The sequence below is a fragment of the Chenopodium album genome, chromosome 2 (assembly GCF_948465745.1).
Source record: "Chenopodium album chromosome 2, dcCheAlbu1.1, whole genome shotgun sequence".
Lineage (NCBI taxonomy): Eukaryota > Viridiplantae > Streptophyta > Magnoliopsida > Caryophyllales > Amaranthaceae > Chenopodium > Chenopodium album.
Genome location: NC_137835.1, coordinates 1,398,333 through 1,414,669, shown reverse-complemented (window position 1 = coordinate 1,414,669; position 16,337 = coordinate 1,398,333). Strand labels below are relative to the sequence as shown.

The window sequence follows — 16,337 nt, the reverse complement described above, 5'->3', positions numbered from 1 at the left end:
GGGTGGAGGCCTGGAGGGAGAGATGGAGTTTACAGGGCAAAATAAACTGATTGAAAATTTATTGTAAAAACAACCCAATTAAATACTTCGTGTATTTGACTCATTTGAGCAATACTATTACTGCAATTCATTCTTCCTTCAACCTTCCAAACCTCCATGGATTCCTCGCTAGTGTCGAGGTTGAAGAGAGAGAATGCCGAACTGGCTATGAAACTCAACAATTCATTGAAGGAAAACAAAAAATTAACCAAAGAATTGGAGCAATTGAAGAAGGATCATGGCGAATTGCTACTCATCAACAACGATAATCAGCAAAAACTTCCCGAATCAAGGATCGAATGCGAAGATCTAACAGAGAGACTATCTGCAGCAAATGGAGAAATTCAGAGGTTAAAGCTCGAATTTGGGGAGAAAATTAGGGCTTTATCGAACGAGGTTAAGGTTTTGAAGAAGCAAAAAGGAGATTTGAATGAGAAAATTGGGGATTTAGGGAAGTATACGACGAGAGTTGAAGGTCAATTGGTTGATTGTAGGTTGCAATGTGAGAAATTGAAGGGAAAAATCACCAAGTTCGAGGAGAAAACTCCAGAAAAATCGAGGATTCCTGTGAAGGATGACAAGTTAGAGAGGAAATTGAGTAGTGTAATGACTGCTACAAATGAGCGATTTCGATCTTTTGAGAAACGCATCTTAGAATTGGAGCGAATTTCTTCTGGTTCAGGTAATTTTTAGGTTTTTATTTTATTTTATTTATTCAAGGAAAAATGAGAATTTTAGTTGGTTCTTGCTGAAGTTATATAATTATCAAATTATATGGTGTTCTTATTTCATTATCAAATCATGTTATTTAGCTTTAAGGCTTTCATGTATTCAATTGAGTTTCCTGGATTTCAATTGAGAGTAATCGGTCACAAATTCTGCTTATGTTTCAAATTGAGGTTTGTTATTGGTTGATATCAAGATTATTCATTGAATAAAATCAAAGGAAGAAAGAGCAAGAGGAAGGTGTTTACATACTCACAAAACTAACTAAGGTCTTCAAATTCAAATTGATTGATTGAAAGGAAGAAAGAGGAGGAAGGAATTTCATAGCGAATTATTTTGTTATATGCTCATTTAATGGGAGAAAGAGGGAGAAGCGTGCCTCACTATTGAAATTTGCTATAAATTCTGTCAATAGGTAGTGCTAATCAAATGTAATCTATAAATAATTGGAGTTGTTTTTTTTACTATTTAAATATAACTTACTCGGTAGTTGTTTCCAAAAGTTGTTAAGTTTGGTAGTTGTTCACTACTTGTTCACCAATTCCCTGTATTCCGATCCTACAAATTATGCTTTGGGTTTGGAAGTATCAATCCTATTGTAGAAACTCTCCACACATGGATATTCAACTGTTATTTGTCGACAAAATTGTTCTAGAGGACTTGGAAGTGGAAATTGATGAAATGTCAATAACTTACAAATAATTATGATTTACTAAGGATTTGGCTTGAGTCTATAACATACTAAAGATAGTTCTTTAGTTGACTTGTAAGATTAATGATGTAGAGACTTGGCAACTCAACCAGAGAGAGTACTGTCACTTAGTTACCACTTACCAGACATTGCACTATTAGCTCCAGAAAAGGGACTTTATATTGTATGAATAATTTTGAAATTTTCACGATCCCATTTCCCATGGCTAAAGCTTACTTTAGTGGATTTTGGGTGAGGGTAGAGGAGTATGACGGAGAGTGAGTATAGGATAGAATCTCCAGTCTCCGGTTTCTAGGGATATTTTTACAAAGGTGCTACTGTGCTAGTGCTGTTACTGGCTACTGACCCAGAAGAAAACTTGGGCGAAAGGGTAGTGATTTGAAATTAGTAGCCACTGTTGTGTTTGGAGTTAGAGTTGTTTGCCTGTGGACACCAAACACTCTCCATTGAAGGAGAAAATTTATGATCTAAAAACCCAAGGCTGTTTTAAGTTAATGAGGACATGAATTATGTGCTTATCAACATTTTTTTGGTCCTTTTTCATTTAAATGACGCTTGCTCCTTTCTGTTCTTTTTTCTTTTTTTTCAAAAAATTTATTATTCTTGTAGGTCCACAGTTGGTCGACACAAGGCACACAACTCAAGTCATGCAAGAACAGGAGAATTATGGGCTTGAAGAAGAATGTGAAGGGCTTGTTGGAGCCCAATCTGGTTATGAAACAACAGTCAATAAAGAGAAGATGGCTTCATCAATGCCAAGTATTCTCAAATTTCTGTTGTCATCGTTTCTCTGATTAATATTTGTGTTTCATTGTCTTGGCTTTGAAATGATAGTTTCCCTTTCTCTCAGGTCTGAAAACGACTAGTGCAGCTCATATCAAGGTACGTACAAGGAGTTTTGGGTCTGACACAAGACCCAGTAAGCCTGTTGGAATTCAGTCGGTTTCTGAAATACCCACTTCCGAAGAGAATTCAGCATCTTCTACACCATGTGTTCACAAATCTCCATCAGTATCTCCATCCGTTGCTGAGATAAGTAGTTCTGATGACGATAGAGTATTACCTTTGCCCAGAGGTCATAAAAGGAAGCTATCATCATCATCTGATGTTTCTAACAAGGAGGATGGTGCCGGCTCCAAGAAAAAAAGGTTGAAAAAAAACTCTATAACTTGTAAATATTGATAAAATTTGATAACTAGAGGATATCCAGCCTTTTACAGTCTACTATGTATGCTTACTACCAGTGTGTGGATATAAAAGGGTATTATTTTAGTGTTTAGAAATTACAAAACCCCAGAAAGATTTGTTCATCAGTAATGACTAATGATAGGAGAAACCACCCAAAATAAACATTTCATAATATAGGATTAAATTTGTTAGCTTGCTCCCTTTCCAATTGAACTTGTTGCTTTAAGCTTGTGCAATCTTTCTTTTATTCATATCTTTTTTTCCTTGGGGGTGAGGGAGGGCGGTGAAGACAACAACCATTTTTCGTACTTAAGCATTTTAGCAGGCTGCTTTATACTGTTCGTCAAGATAAATTTGTGAAAGTATCAGTTCTTAGATTTCTGTATCATAGGCTGTTGTCAATGCTGACATGTTGTAGATTTGTTTTGTTACTGCTGAATTGAACTCAAAGCCTTTGAATGAACTTTCAGTCTCTCCTACTTTTTATCACTGCTAAATGGCTGAAGGCCTGTGTATGGGCCTTAGTTTGCATAGTTGGTTAATCACACTTAGCATATAAGCTCAGTAAGAATAATTTGAAGGATTCTTCACAGTGGATTCAGTAACTTCGCTGAAGCTGCATATTATATGATGTATGTAATATCTTATAAAATCTTTGCTGTCTTAATCTGACAATTGTAAGTTTCCATTAGTAATTTATCATTTATGTTAGGAAATACTTCCAAAGGGATTTTACATGCTGCTTATGTGTAATTACTGGCTTTATATTTCTGTAAATTTTTATTGATTTCCTCAAACAAGTTGCCAAATAATCTCACTTATTTATTTATTTATTTAAATAGTTCCAAGGAATGGACAATGTTTAAGAATGGAAAAGCTTCTTTATCAAAAAAGAATGGAAAAGCTTCAGCATTTGAGAAAGCTCAAATTGCATCGACTGAACCAATGATGACAGATTATGAAAGGTTAATGAACATTGAAGAAAATGCCATGAGATTGAATACTTTAGGGAAGGAGAAAATCACTGACAGTAGTGAGCATGATCAAGACTATGTACCTGATGATGACCATGACTCAGCTGACGAGTCTTTTGACGGTGATCAAGAGCCAGAGGTGTTTACTGAAGTAGCAGTACGCTCAACACCGAAGACTGTACCAAAGAAGGTTCTAAAAACCATTTTTTACACCTTTTTAAGTACTTATGATATTTATTTTATAATTAAATTACATTGGGTGTTCTTGTGCTAGAAGGCAAGGGCTAGAGAGCATGAACCTAGGAAGAAAAAGAAGCAACAATTGTGCCCTTCTTCGGCATTGGATGATTACATGACGATGCAAGAAAAAGTGGATACAACTGAAGCAAATCAATTAGAGGTAGAAGTAAATATAGCGGAACAAGATCCATCGGAAAACCAAGAGATGACCACTCTCTCGGAAAATGAAGGTCTGTGTTTTCTTTTGTCCCCTTAAAGACTATCTAAGCCCCTTGTCTCTTAAAGAAGCCTTGTTTATTTTTGAGGTGTCCATGAAAACACTTTTCCTAGACAGTAACATAATCCTTTTATGTATATTATTGAAATATTTACTCCTAATAATTTGTTACATCTCATAACAACCCTCGTTGCTTGCTTAACCTTTTATATTTCCTGTTATTGAATGCATCCATCCAAAAGTTCTGGTTCCAGATTTTCTGGAATACCCATTCAGACGCTGTTAAATTGTTCATTCTCTTTTCTTTTTTTTTTTTTTTTTTTTTTTTTTTCATTTTTTGATGATCTACCCAAAAGTTTTAATACCAGATCTTGTTTGCATGTGTATTAATGATTAACTAATGATCTTTTCATCATTTAAAACCTTCACCCTTACATGTTCTGGTTCTTCCAAAAAAGATAAACAATGTACTACACTTCCTCTTTGTAGAGTGACTAATCCAAATTGCAATCCTCAGAAGAATTTAGATTTTCTGCATCTTGTATCCATTTGGAAGATTGTAATGTACTGTAGATCGGAAAGCTCTTTAATCAGTTATTACTTATCCGTCACTTGATCTTATAATATTTTTTTATTTATGGATGGTAGGTCAAAATAGAAAGGGCCGAGGGCCATCAAAGTTAACTAATGTTTATGCTCGCAAATGGGAAGATCGCGTTGTTATTCGTTGCAACGATGAAGGAAAACCTATTGGACCTAAAAGATCTGAGCTCACCAGATTTTTAGGAACCATTGCCCATGATCACAAGTGGGCACCTTTAACTTACATTAGTTGGCAAAAAGTTCCTAACAAGGAGAAGATATGGAAATTTGTAAATGTAAGTTTTCTTTTTACGTAATATTTGTATTACTAAAAAAAACCCTGAGATGAAACCTCTATGTGGCATGATTTAAACATTTAGTTTGAAGTTACCCTTTGCTGACACTAAAACATCCTTTCTTTTAGAGTAAGTACATCCTTCCATCAAAATTAAAAGGTTGGGTAATGGGGAAGCTTGATTCATCTTGGAGGGTTTTCAAATGCCGAGTCAAAAGAGACCATTACTATAAGTATGACAGCTATGAAGAAAGACTGAAGCATCGTCCGAAAAGAGTGCCTGAATCACACTTTAAAACACTTCTAGCATATTGGGATTCTAACGAGGCAAAGGTATATGAGGAATGCGGTCTGGTTAATAATAATCTCCACTTTATTTTCAACTATTCCTTCTTAAAAACGTCGTCTTTTTTTTTTAGAAAACAAGCTTGCAGAATTCTCGAAATCGCCAAGAACAAGATAAAATGCGCACAGCTAGCCCTGTTCCTTTGGCTGTGATGAGTAACCAGATGGTGAGAAAGCCATTCCACATCCCTCTTAAGACATTTAGATTTAAATCTTGTAAAATTTTCTTTTCTGACATATCTCAGTTACAGGAAGATGATGTGGCACCATCTAAAAGAAAGATGTTTGCGAAAACTCAAAGCCAGAAAGAAGGGGAAGCCAATGATCAACCCGATGACGATACACTCAAAAAGACTGTATATATTCTGTTAATCTTGTATTTTCATAACCTTTTTAGTGATTATATGATGATACTCTTTTAATCAAGGGATCTTTATTTGATATAGCAAGCAATGACGCGATTGGAAGCGTTGCAAGCAGATCATGGACGAGGTGTTTCCCACAAGGAGCTCAAGGAGAAAGGAACGGATACTTCTTTAATTATACCAAAGGAGGTCATGGAGTCCATCAAAAGTGCCATAACAGCTGATGTGCAGAATGATATGAGTTCTGAAGAAGATGAATTAGTGAAAGAAAAGCAAGCTCATGTTGCACAAGTTGCTGAGATGCAGAGCAGATCTGAGGAGCTTGAATGCCAGGCCTCTAAAGTACAAGATATGCAAAAGAATTTTGACACTCATGAGGAAACCATGACTCTTGATGTGGTTGCTTTGGCTCTTGCACGCCTACGCCGAAAGGACCCTAGCTTGACACCAGAAATGATTGCTAATGTTATTTCATCAACTGCTACAAATGGTGCATAAAGTAACTTTGAATGTGTTTCATGATTTTTTACAGGTTTGTATTCCCTTTCTTTTCTTTCTCTCAGAGACTCAGACCTTTTATTATAAACTGCTATATTGTTTGTTGTTCTCCACTATCATCAGCTTGCAGCCCCTTATTAGACTTTTTATTTTTCCACCTTTCTGTTACCCTTTTACATGAAGATCTTAACTGGTTGTTTGTGCTACTTGAGAATGGCTGCTGTTTTATTTTTGAAATATTCTTTCCAGCAAGGATGGTTTACTGGGTTCAGGTTTGTTAGCTTTGTTTTAGTGCCTATTTGGCCTAAAATCTGATTTAGGAGGGATTTGAGGTGACTCTCAGTTGCAATCACTTGTTAATTTTATGTTCTTGAAGCTGTTATTAGAGTTATTGCTGGCTTCAGTGTGCACCTCTGTGTATCAAATACTCTGTAAGATTTGTGTTTTAGACCCCAATATCCTGAGTTCAGAGTAGTGACTTCTAGCTCCTTTTCTACCGTCTTGACTCTTTTCTGCAGATTTCAGCTCATGTTGCTGTCTTCGTGACTGGTTCAGAGTTTTGAAGTTGCTGATTTTATGTTTATAAGTATGTCATAATTCTTAGCTTGCCCCTGTGGCTTCTTGTTATTGTTGTGCAAAGCCTGTGTTTTCGATATGCTGGTTGTCTTACAGTTTGTACCCATGTCTCTTCATTTGCTAGACAAGTTGCTGGGTATATATTCAGATAGCTTTGAGTTTAATCTCTTGTATTGTCTTTTAACTTTGTATATTTTTTATTTACAGGATGTGTAAAAATGATCAAGTATCTACCAGTATATTCTATAGATATGTTTAAGAACTAATTATTGAAAATGCTACTCTATCTCTCTGTGTTTTTTAAATCATTTGGAAGATCAGGATAATTGGATACTTTTTGAATCAAAGAGGATAGTTGAACCTCCACCAATTCCTGAAATTTTTTATATACAACTAAGTACACGAAGGTATTATTTGCTCATGAGTAATTACTAATAACCATCCTTATTTAATCATTAAACAAAAAACTTGGGTGCACCTTATATCTAGGTATATATATAACAACCTTTGAGGGCTTTGACCAATTCCAAAAAGAAATTATTCTTATTATGTTGTGAAATTACATAAAGCCATGGATTGTGTCTATTAATGGTTTTAAACTTCTTACTCGTACACAATAACACTTATGAAGTACTAAAAAAGGCTCTGCCTTCTCTCCTCAAACAAAGCATAGCCCACCTCGTATCTCTCCCCTGCCACAGGTGGCCTGAGCGTCGCTGCTCTTATAAGGTCACTGGCGAGCAGTCTTTTAAGGTTACAAGCTTGGTTGTACACCGTTTTCTCCTTCGACTAATCCATACTCTTCGATTTTTCAGAGTATAGGAAGGTTAGGGTTTCAATAATTGGGGGATTCTTCTTTGGTCTTCTCTGGCGACTAGTATCTAGGTTCATAGGTTTGCTAATTCACCGTCTTCTTTAAGCCACTAGTTACCTCCTTTGTCACATTGGTGAAGACAAAGACGAATACGAGTTCCCTTCTTTGCTGACTTTCTCATCTTCTAGGTATGGTCAGTCTTTTGTGTAATTAAGGAAAAGCTTAGTGATTTAGTTTTAGCTTTATCTTTGGTGTTTAAATTTGTTTGTTTTAAGTTTTAATGGCTAGCTTTGAGGAACTAGGGGGGATGTTGTGTATTTCTCATGTTGAAGAGAATGATGTCTCTTCTCATGGGTTTGAGTTTATAGTTGGACAATTAGAGAATCCTTTTGGTATTCTCAATATTGTTACACTTAAAAGATGAGGGAAACATGCTCTACAAGCAAAATCAAATAAGGTCTGCTATTGCAAAATACACTCTTGCTCTTAAGATGTTGTCCTTTGCTTCGGTTTGTAGTGATAAGGAAAAATTGATGTTTTCTGGCATAGTTGTGTCCCTTAATCTAATCTTGGGTGTTTGCTTCATCAAGGTGAAAAGACTACGATAGAGTGGGTCAATTATGTTCAACGGTTTTGTGTTTTGAATGTGAAGGCCTACTTCAGAAGAGCGATTGCGGCGTTAGAGCTTAATAAACCTACCTTATTTTTCATGGATCTTGCACAAGCTTTAAAAATAGATCCCAATAACTATGAGTTCAAACAAATACTACTGGTGGTCATATCCTTATTGGGTTGGTCTCCAAAGTTTATTGATGAGGCACTTGCAGTAACAAGGGAGGATGAGAAGTTTAGAGATTATGTGTATTTTGGGAAGGGAGATTATTGTAAGAAGCTAGGGAAAAGGGGAAAAAGAAAGGAAGGAGATAGTGGTGATGGTCATGTTCGAAGTTGTATAGGTGTGAAAGACAACACCAAAATGGAAAAGAATGTTGATGGCAATTCTTTGGATTTGGAGGGTAAAGTCAACCCTACCGACCAAGATCTTTAGCCCGACGTTATTGATAACAATTGTGTCCTGAAAGAAACTCCAGAAACAAAAAACCCGAATCCCACAAGGTCAAGTTTTCGGTTCTTAAGCCGGAAGCGAATTGATTCCTATTGCATCTCACTCCAATAATGTATGGAGTGATTTCAAAAGGGTGAACAGTACAATACTATTGTTCTCTCCAAAAGAATTTCATCACCATCTAAGTAGCCAATCCTTTGAAGAAGATGGATCATGGTGAAACTCAGGAAGCTTCTACACCAATAGATTTTAGTCTCCCCCAGTGAAAGGGCACGATAGCTGTGAAACAACTCCAGATTTGATGCAAGAAGATCCAACCATAGGTTTAGCAAGTCACGGGTCATCATGTGAAACTACGTCAACACTCCCACCAATTACGTGAAACTACGTCAACACTCCCACCAATTACGTCGGTTTCTTCTCCTCTGCAGCCTTCCGTTCGCCCAACTACGTCCTCATAAATTTTGTTGGGTTTTGTCTCATCTCCCCGTCCCAGATTTAGAAGGAAATATGCCTCTCTGCAAAGTAGGTCTCCTGTTTTTTTTTTTTTTTTTTTTTTTTTCCTTAACTCTTTGTTTTGCAGGTTAAGCGACTCTAAAAGATTAGCATCAAATCCCACTAAGTATACTTGGTTTCCCAATCGTAAAAAGTTGTATGGTCCAACCTCCAATGTTCTATCGTGAAATCTTGCTTTCTTTACTTAGCTTTAATCATGCTTTTCATGTATGATGAAGTATACATGTTAATGGTTTAAAAAAAAAAATGTGTACCATGTTAATATATATACGAGACATTTTTAATTCACCAAACAAAGATTTCAATATATATATTCATATGTAGACTTAATTAGACTCCAAAATTTTTTATAACTTTAATCCAAGACTAAACAAAATATTTTTTAATCATTTTTTTTTTGTTTGGATTTTACATGATATCACTATTCTTCAAATTTATTTTCTACCTTAACATTTCATTAAATTTGTTTTGTATTCACTTGTATGGAGGATTGGAGTATCTTACATTATCTCGAAATAAGTTCCCTCTACGTTTTCTTTTTGGGAGGTTTTTTTTTGGTCCCTTTAGGATTTCTTTATTGGAAGAGTTTTTCTAGCCTCCATTGCTAAATTTTTTATGTTTTTTTTTAAAGGTATTCTTTCACTTTTTCTTTCATCTCTTTTCTTCTGGTCCCGATTGTAAATTTTTGTAGGGGTTTTTATCGGTGTTTATGTCGGTGGTAAGCCCTTAAAAAAAACTTTTAAATTGCTTTCAATAATGGATTATATCTTTATGGTGGTGTTGATTCTAATAGGCTTAATCTCTTTGTTTGTTCGTCTGTCAAAGATTGAACATTTAGGGTTTTATAATCTCCGTAAGTATCTTGAAGACCATATACGTTTTTCATTCAATCAAGTAATCAACTATTTCAATGTAGATCTCAAGTCGAATTAGTGTTAACTCACATATTGTATTCCTTCAGATGAAGTTTTTTTATTAAGGCGATTGTTGATCGAATCAACGATGTAACTATTTTTAAGGTGATTTGTACTTGTTTTGGAATTTTAGATTTCCGAATTATATGTAAGTGTCATTTGACTATCTTTTATTAATGAAATCTTAGTTGTTTTGTATTCTTCAGTTGAGTGGCATAAAAATTGCTCGGTTAAGGTATTAAGGGGAAGTTTAAGCCATTAAAATTATGAAAATAAGATGATACACCAAGAGTACACTACCAAAAAAAAAAAAAAATTGCTTAAAGTTTTGGGGTTAATTAATTAAGGGTAATGTTATATGTAGCCCTAAGGGTTATATATAAGCATTAAATATCCTCTTGGAAATTATATAAAATTAGGAATTCATGACAAAAACACGCGTAAATCAGTGTTATTAGTGTTTATATTTTGATGATTTTTTAACTTTTTACGATTTTCAAGTGTAAATTTAATGCTTATATGTAGCCCTAAGGGCTATGTATAACATTTTCCATTAATTAATTATGATCTTTAAGGATCAAATATTGCTGTCAAAAAAAAAAAAAATATTGAAGGAAATTAAAATGGGTAAAATCGTCAATTACTTATCACAGGGAATATGGAAAAGCGTGATCTGCGTTTCATGAGCATACACCTGCGTTTCGTACACTCATGCATTTCGTGCCTTTTCCTCTTCTTCTCCCTCATATAGTCATATTATTACAGTACAGACGTACAATATTCTCTCACACTGCAATTTCATCGTAATTACTCTTGCAATTCCCCCAATTCTTCCTCCATTTTCTCTCTCCTAGGGTTTACTCAAATCCCTAGCTAAACTTCCATGGATCCCCCAATTTTCGAGGCAATTTCTACGCTAAGATTACCTCTCTCACCATACGATTATGAAAGAACAAAACAAGCTTTGAGCTACGTAGAATCGAGGTTGAATAGTGAGAAAAACGAACTTACGCAGAAATTCAAGAAGGTGTTGATGGAAAACAACATACTAACGAAGCAATTGGAGCACTACAAGAAGGATCATGGCGAGTTGCTGCTCGCAAACAGCGAGTCGCAACACCAACTCAGTGAGTCACTCACTGAGTGTGCTCGACTCAGAGTAAAACTCGATTCGGCTGAACAGGATGTTGGGAAGATCAGTGAGTTGTCGAGCGAGGTGAAGATGTTGAAGAAGCAGAACAAGGAATTGAGTGATGAAAATGGGGGTTTAGAGGAGAGGAAGACGAAAATTGAAAAGGAATTTAGGGTTTGTAGGTTGGAAAGTGAGGGTTTGAAGGGGAGAATCAGGTTTTTGGAGGAGGGAATGGAGAAGAAGGTAAAAGAAGCTGAGAAAGAGAGAGAAGAAAAGTTGAAGCTTTCTTTGAAGAACACTAAGTTGGAGAGAGATTTGGGGAGTGTAATGGCGGCTGCAACTGAGCGTTTTCGAGCATTCGAGAAGCGGGTGTCGGATTTGGAGCGAGCTGTTGTCATGTTGAACGACGCTGGTTCTTGTTCAGATTCAGGTTCAGGTAGTATGAGATTATCAGTTGATTTAAATGTACTATTTGATTTGATGTTATGTTTATATGTTTTCTTGTTATAATTATGTGGTGTTATACTCGTATTTAATATTTTAAAGTATGGAGTATACTATTGATGTTGGGTTATATTTCGGGCGTTTGGTACAAAGGATAACGATTATGGGGAAAAGACTCACAAAAAGAGAGGGGGGGGGGGGGGGGGGGGGTGGATTGGGACATGTAGTTTCCTCGCGTGCTTAATCAAAAGGCCTTTGGTTATTCCATGTAGTAAGATTACCTGAGTTGCTCATTTGAAGAATGTGGTATTACTTTTTAAATTGTGTTAAGTATTTTGGTAGATAGGGTTTCACGGTCATTAAATTGAAAGTTGTGATATCAATAGATTTTGGGCCCGTGCAATGCCTCAAATTATTGCGTGAATAAGATCTATGCATAAATGTCATGATCAAATGTGTGTTTTGTTTCATTTTACTTGTATTTAATTTAATTTAATTTATTTATATTGTATTTCAAAAGGGTAATGTATTATATGACAATATGACATTGTTTAGTGGTATAGATTTTAGCAAATAAATTTTTAGTTGTGGGTTCAAGACTTCAAGTCATGTATGATTCATGTCTTTACTTGTTTAGGAACACCTATTAATCTATAGTACATCTAGTTCATGTTGTGGCTAACGTCATTGAAAAATGTTCAAATCGTACGTAATAATTAATTTAAGGGTTGTTGTTTTGTGTGTTCTTGTTTTAGTTAGCTATAAATTAAGGGTTGATCTCTATTCTCTTTGTATAATAATTGGTTTTGTTATTTCATATAGCATAGTGTTTCCTCATTAGGATGACTACTTTTTAAGTCAGCACCTTTTATAACTAGTATTGGGGATGTTAAGATTTTGTATCAACACTCTTCATGCAAATGTTTATAGATGGAGTGTAACTATCTTGTGAACTTTTGGTCTTAAAAAGGTTATTGGAATGTATATAAGCAATGATAATTAACAAAACAATGTCGGTTAACAAAACATTGTCGGTTATGTTGGAGCTGGAAGTATTTGTGTGGTGTGCTTGTTGCCCTGTGGGTTCTATTTACTGTGACTACAACCTGTTTTGTGGTCTCTCAATCTCCTCATTCTATGTTACAACTTACAATTACTGATTTACTGCAGATTTATTAAATCAGAAACACAATATGAACTTTTTCTTCATTGTTGAACCTTGTCAACTCAAGTGCCTATACACTAAAGCATTAATTAATGATGAAAAAGAATCTTACAACAATTGTCTGAATGAATGAAATAAGAAGCTGAGACGAGCTATTTATAGTACTATAGCTCTCTTATTCAATAACAATACAAGAATGAGTTGTCTTACCAAACAATTATTACGACCTAACTACATGCTGACATGTCAAAGTCTGCATAACTACAATTTTCTGTTACATGAGCTTCTATTCTCTGCTTGATGGTGCATGCTCTGTTGGATAGAATTGAGTTGAGGACCACTGTTTAATATGGCTTACCACTTAATTCCGATTCCTTGTAGTATTTAAACTTTTGGCATGTCTTTTTTGTATATTCTAGAGTGAGTATATTTCTTTCTTTCATAGAATTTTAAGCACAAAAATATGACCTCGTAGCTATTAATAAATATTATGCAAGCTTGTCTAGTGCCTAACCAGCTAGCAATGAAGTGATTTTTGTGCACCTATCAAGTTTGCTTGTCCTTTTTAATTTCATTGAGAAGATTCTTTCTTTCTTTGATTTTTATTTTTCTCATTTATTTTTTAAAGGTTCACAACTGGTTGACAGAACTGAAGTTGTGCAAGAGCAGGAGAGTTTCGGTCTTGAAGCAAAATGTGAAGGGTTCGTTGGAGCGCTATCTAGTCATGAAACAACACCCATTGAAGAGAAGACTGCCTCATCTAAGCCAAGTACTCCCAATTTTCAAATTTTCTTCTGTCTTTTTATTTATGTTTATTTTCTGGCATTTAAATGATGTCTTCCCTTTGTTTTAGGCCCTAAAGAAATCAGTGCAACTCGTGTCCAGGGACAGCCTAATAGTTTTGAATCTAACACAAATCCTGAAAGACCTATAGGAATCTGGTCAGTTTCTGATGAGAAATCGGCTTCTTCTACGCCATGTGCATCTACGCATGTTGTTGATTTATGTAGTTCTGATGATGATGGTGAACTACCTTCACCAAAGGGACTTAAAAGGAAGCTCTCAACATCTGAAGCTCCCTTAGGCATTAGCACTCATATGGAGTCAATTAGTCCTTCAAAGAAAACCATGGCAGCCCTGAAACCGTGTGAGCAGCAGGTTGGGGTGTCAATAGGTGAAAAGTACCAGAGTTTGGTAACTGATGTGCATGGTGAATCCGGAAGTTCAAATAAAAATTGGGATTATGAAGCAGATTTACTTGATGATCTGCAGAAGAATACTGTACTTTGCATGGAGGGACTTTGTGCTTTATACAGACAGAAAATGCTAAAACTTTATGCTCTCAGGTATATTTCATGCTGCTCTGTGGCTCTTTAGATTTTAGCTTTAGGAAATGGTTTTTAATGAAGACATCGTTACATATCCAGATAACCTTTACCTTTGTGTGTCTATGAATCTATGATAAGAGTAGAAATAATATGATACTGACTTTATAGCAAATATGAGTGGGTTAAAGTGTGAAAGAGAAGTTAGAAGACTTATAACCCACACCTAACACTAGCTACCTCTGTTCTTCTATATAAACACTACACTAGCAAAAGCCATTAGTGAAGAAACAGGAATCAAGCACTCAAATTTTTGTCAGCATCACACAGAAGAAGCCCTGCCTTTGTTTTTTGATTTTTTTAAAAAAAATACTAGTAATAAAAATAAAGGTAGATGTAATATTATAAAACACGCTAGTTTCGTTATTATCATTGTATGTTACAGGAAATCAAAATTTAGATCTCTGGTGAGAACTGTTGCTGTTATGATTTATGAATTATGAATTATGATTGACTGCAATTCTTTTAATTAATAGAGTTACCCCCATTCTTTAGGTGCAACAATTGATTTCAAGCTGGTGTTTGTCATGGGGTGTTTACCATGCTTTTCTTCTTTTATGAATTGCACACTGTAATCCTAATGACTTATCCTTGCATGAGTTAATGGTCTTTCTGACAAATTCTTGGTATGGAATATATCTGAATTTACAAGAGGAGAATATACTGTCTAGGAGTCACAGAACTTGAGTTATACAATATCATCCCTTATCATACTACATTGGACGGTTTTGCTTTCTGCTTTTCAGTCGGAGAAAATGCATATATTAGCTGCCTTGAATTCATTAGTTACCTTTCTTTTTTTTGACACTAGCAAACCTTTTTTTTTTGACAATACCTTTTTCTTTTTATTGGCAAGTAAAATGCCTTTGTTTTTCGATAATTGGGTTGCCAAATTATTTATGCTATTACATTCCTATCAATGTCAACTGCTTTCTGTTGCCTTTGTATTTACAGTAAATTCTTTGTTTTGCAAATATTGTAAAATGAGGAAAATATTAACATTTTTGCAATTATTTGCCTAGGGCAATCGTTTTGGCCAGGTTTCTTACTGATGCACAAGGTGGGTTGATAAAAACACATGCTGATCTGGAGAAGTTTGATCCGAAAGGAGCAGATGATTGCAAAAAAATAGCATTGGCTCACTCCAAACAGCTGTTTGATATATACAAGAATAGCAAAGACCCTTGCTTTGCACCTGCCATTATCTCCAGCCAGAAGAAAATTGTGTAAGTACTCTTCTGAGGCGTTCCTGGAGTGCTCAACTAGTCGATTATGTAATTGAGTGTAACGAGCTGATTGTTAGGTGTACTTCTGACTTGTGTGTAGCGAAGTGATTGTTAGTTATTCTGTAGGAATCAGGAAACCGTTCAGGTGTATATTGTAATTAACTAATCATCAACCCTATGACATAGTTCCAGTTGAATGTCATTTGCTAGAGCAGCTTATATTGTGGGCGTGAACTCCTTGTTTATTTTCGACTACACAATAACAGGATTAACAGATACATATTTGCTTATAAATTCTAGGAAAAGTGAAAGTCAGATTACTTAGGTTGGTGTTTATGATTGTTGTGATCAACTCCGTATTAGAAACACTACATTAGAAGCAAATTATGGCCCGACTATGGTGTAATTGAAAATGAATAGTGCTCTTCAAGATATTATAGTCTCCCTTTGATAGCGCAACCGAGAACATAGAGACGAATGATTTTTCCAAAACAGTAAGAGAGACAGTATTTGCATAATTGAAGACCCCTTAGAACCGATTCAAATTGCTTTATTCCTTACAGATTGATCAATGTGACTTTTTCAAAACGCATCTTTAACGTTAAGCATTTTAAGTTTCATATTTAGAAATTACAGAGTACAAACTTTCATAAAAATTGAATTAAACCATATATCTCAAAGTAAATTCAACAAAATCAACATAAAAATGCAATAGGACAATCTTTTAATTACATGGAGTTGTTGACCAAAAGACTGTTTTTGTAAGGAAAGCGAGCGGTCAAACTTATATTAAATCAAGATCCGCCAAAATTTGGAGAGTAATTCATACAAATTCGTTCTTCATACATATTAGTATCCCATCTAGGATCTAGCCATATATGAGCAACTATATTACCCGCTTGCTTAATATGATTACAT

General features: G+C 35.2%; 2 protein-coding genes across 6 annotated transcripts; both read left to right on the top strand.

The window, feature by feature from the left end:
- Positions 1 to 7: 7 nt before the first annotated feature.
- LOC145592290 (uncharacterized) lies at positions 8 to 7,033 on the top strand. 4 transcript variants are annotated; one of them, XM_081648741.1, is made up of 11 exons: positions 8 to 721; positions 2,087 to 2,236; positions 2,328 to 2,625; positions 3,508 to 3,829; positions 3,914 to 4,109; positions 4,745 to 4,974; positions 5,103 to 5,306; positions 5,393 to 5,485; positions 5,564 to 5,674; positions 5,765 to 6,215; positions 6,965 to 7,033. In XM_081648741.1, the coding sequence occupies exons 1-10, from the start codon at positions 157 to 159 to the stop codon at positions 6,179 to 6,181; spliced, it is 2,586 nt and encodes an 861-aa protein (XP_081504867.1). In that variant the 5' UTR covers positions 8 to 156; the 3' UTR covers positions 6,182 to 6,215; positions 6,965 to 7,033. The 4 variants fall into 4 exon arrangements, with proteins under 4 accessions (XP_081504867.1, XP_081504870.1, XP_081504863.1 ...); XM_081648744.1 differs by lacking the exon at positions 6,965 to 7,033 and adding an exon at positions 6,700 to 6,935 and having other exon boundaries at positions 3,917 to 4,109; XM_081648737.1 differs by lacking the exon at positions 6,965 to 7,033 and adding an exon at positions 6,700 to 6,935.
- A 3,823-nt stretch (positions 7,034 to 10,856) lies between these two features.
- On the top strand, positions 10,857 to 15,664 carry LOC145578811 (uncharacterized). Of its 2 annotated transcripts, none has more exons than XM_081636122.1 (4): positions 10,857 to 11,635; positions 13,437 to 13,577; positions 13,662 to 14,154; positions 15,216 to 15,664. In XM_081636122.1, the coding sequence occupies exons 1-4, from the start codon at positions 10,951 to 10,953 to the stop codon at positions 15,421 to 15,423; spliced, it is 1,527 nt and encodes a 508-aa protein (XP_081492248.1). In that variant the 5' UTR covers positions 10,857 to 10,950; the 3' UTR covers positions 15,424 to 15,664. The 2 variants fall into 2 exon arrangements, with proteins under 2 accessions (XP_081492248.1, XP_081492241.1); XM_081636115.1 differs by having other exon boundaries at positions 10,857 to 11,638.
- The last annotated feature ends 673 nt before the right edge of the window (positions 15,665 to 16,337 follow it).

Excerpts from the sequence above, each read along its gene's own strand:
- LOC145592290 (XM_081648741.1), top strand. The coding sequence starts at position 157 with ATGGATTCCTCGCTAGTGTCGAGGTTGAAGAGAGAGAATGCCGAACTG. Across the intron at positions 2,626-3,507 it reads GCCGGCTCCAAGAAAAAAAG|TTCCAAGGAATGGACAATGT; the intron begins GTTGAAAAAAAA and ends TTATTTAAATAG. Across the intron at positions 5,307-5,392 it reads GGGATTCTAACGAGGCAAAG|AAAACAAGCTTGCAGAATTC; the intron begins GTATATGAGGAA and ends TTTTTTTTTTAG.
- LOC145578811 (XM_081636115.1), top strand. The coding sequence starts at position 10,951 with ATGGATCCCCCAATTTTCGAGGCAATTTCTACGCTAAGATTACCTCTC. Across the intron at positions 11,639-13,436 it reads TTCAGATTCAGGTTCAGGTA|GTTCACAACTGGTTGACAGA; the intron begins GTATGAGATTAT and ends TATTTTTTAAAG. Across the intron at positions 13,578-13,661 it reads GACTGCCTCATCTAAGCCAA|GCCCTAAAGAAATCAGTGCA; the intron begins GTACTCCCAATT and ends CCTTTGTTTTAG.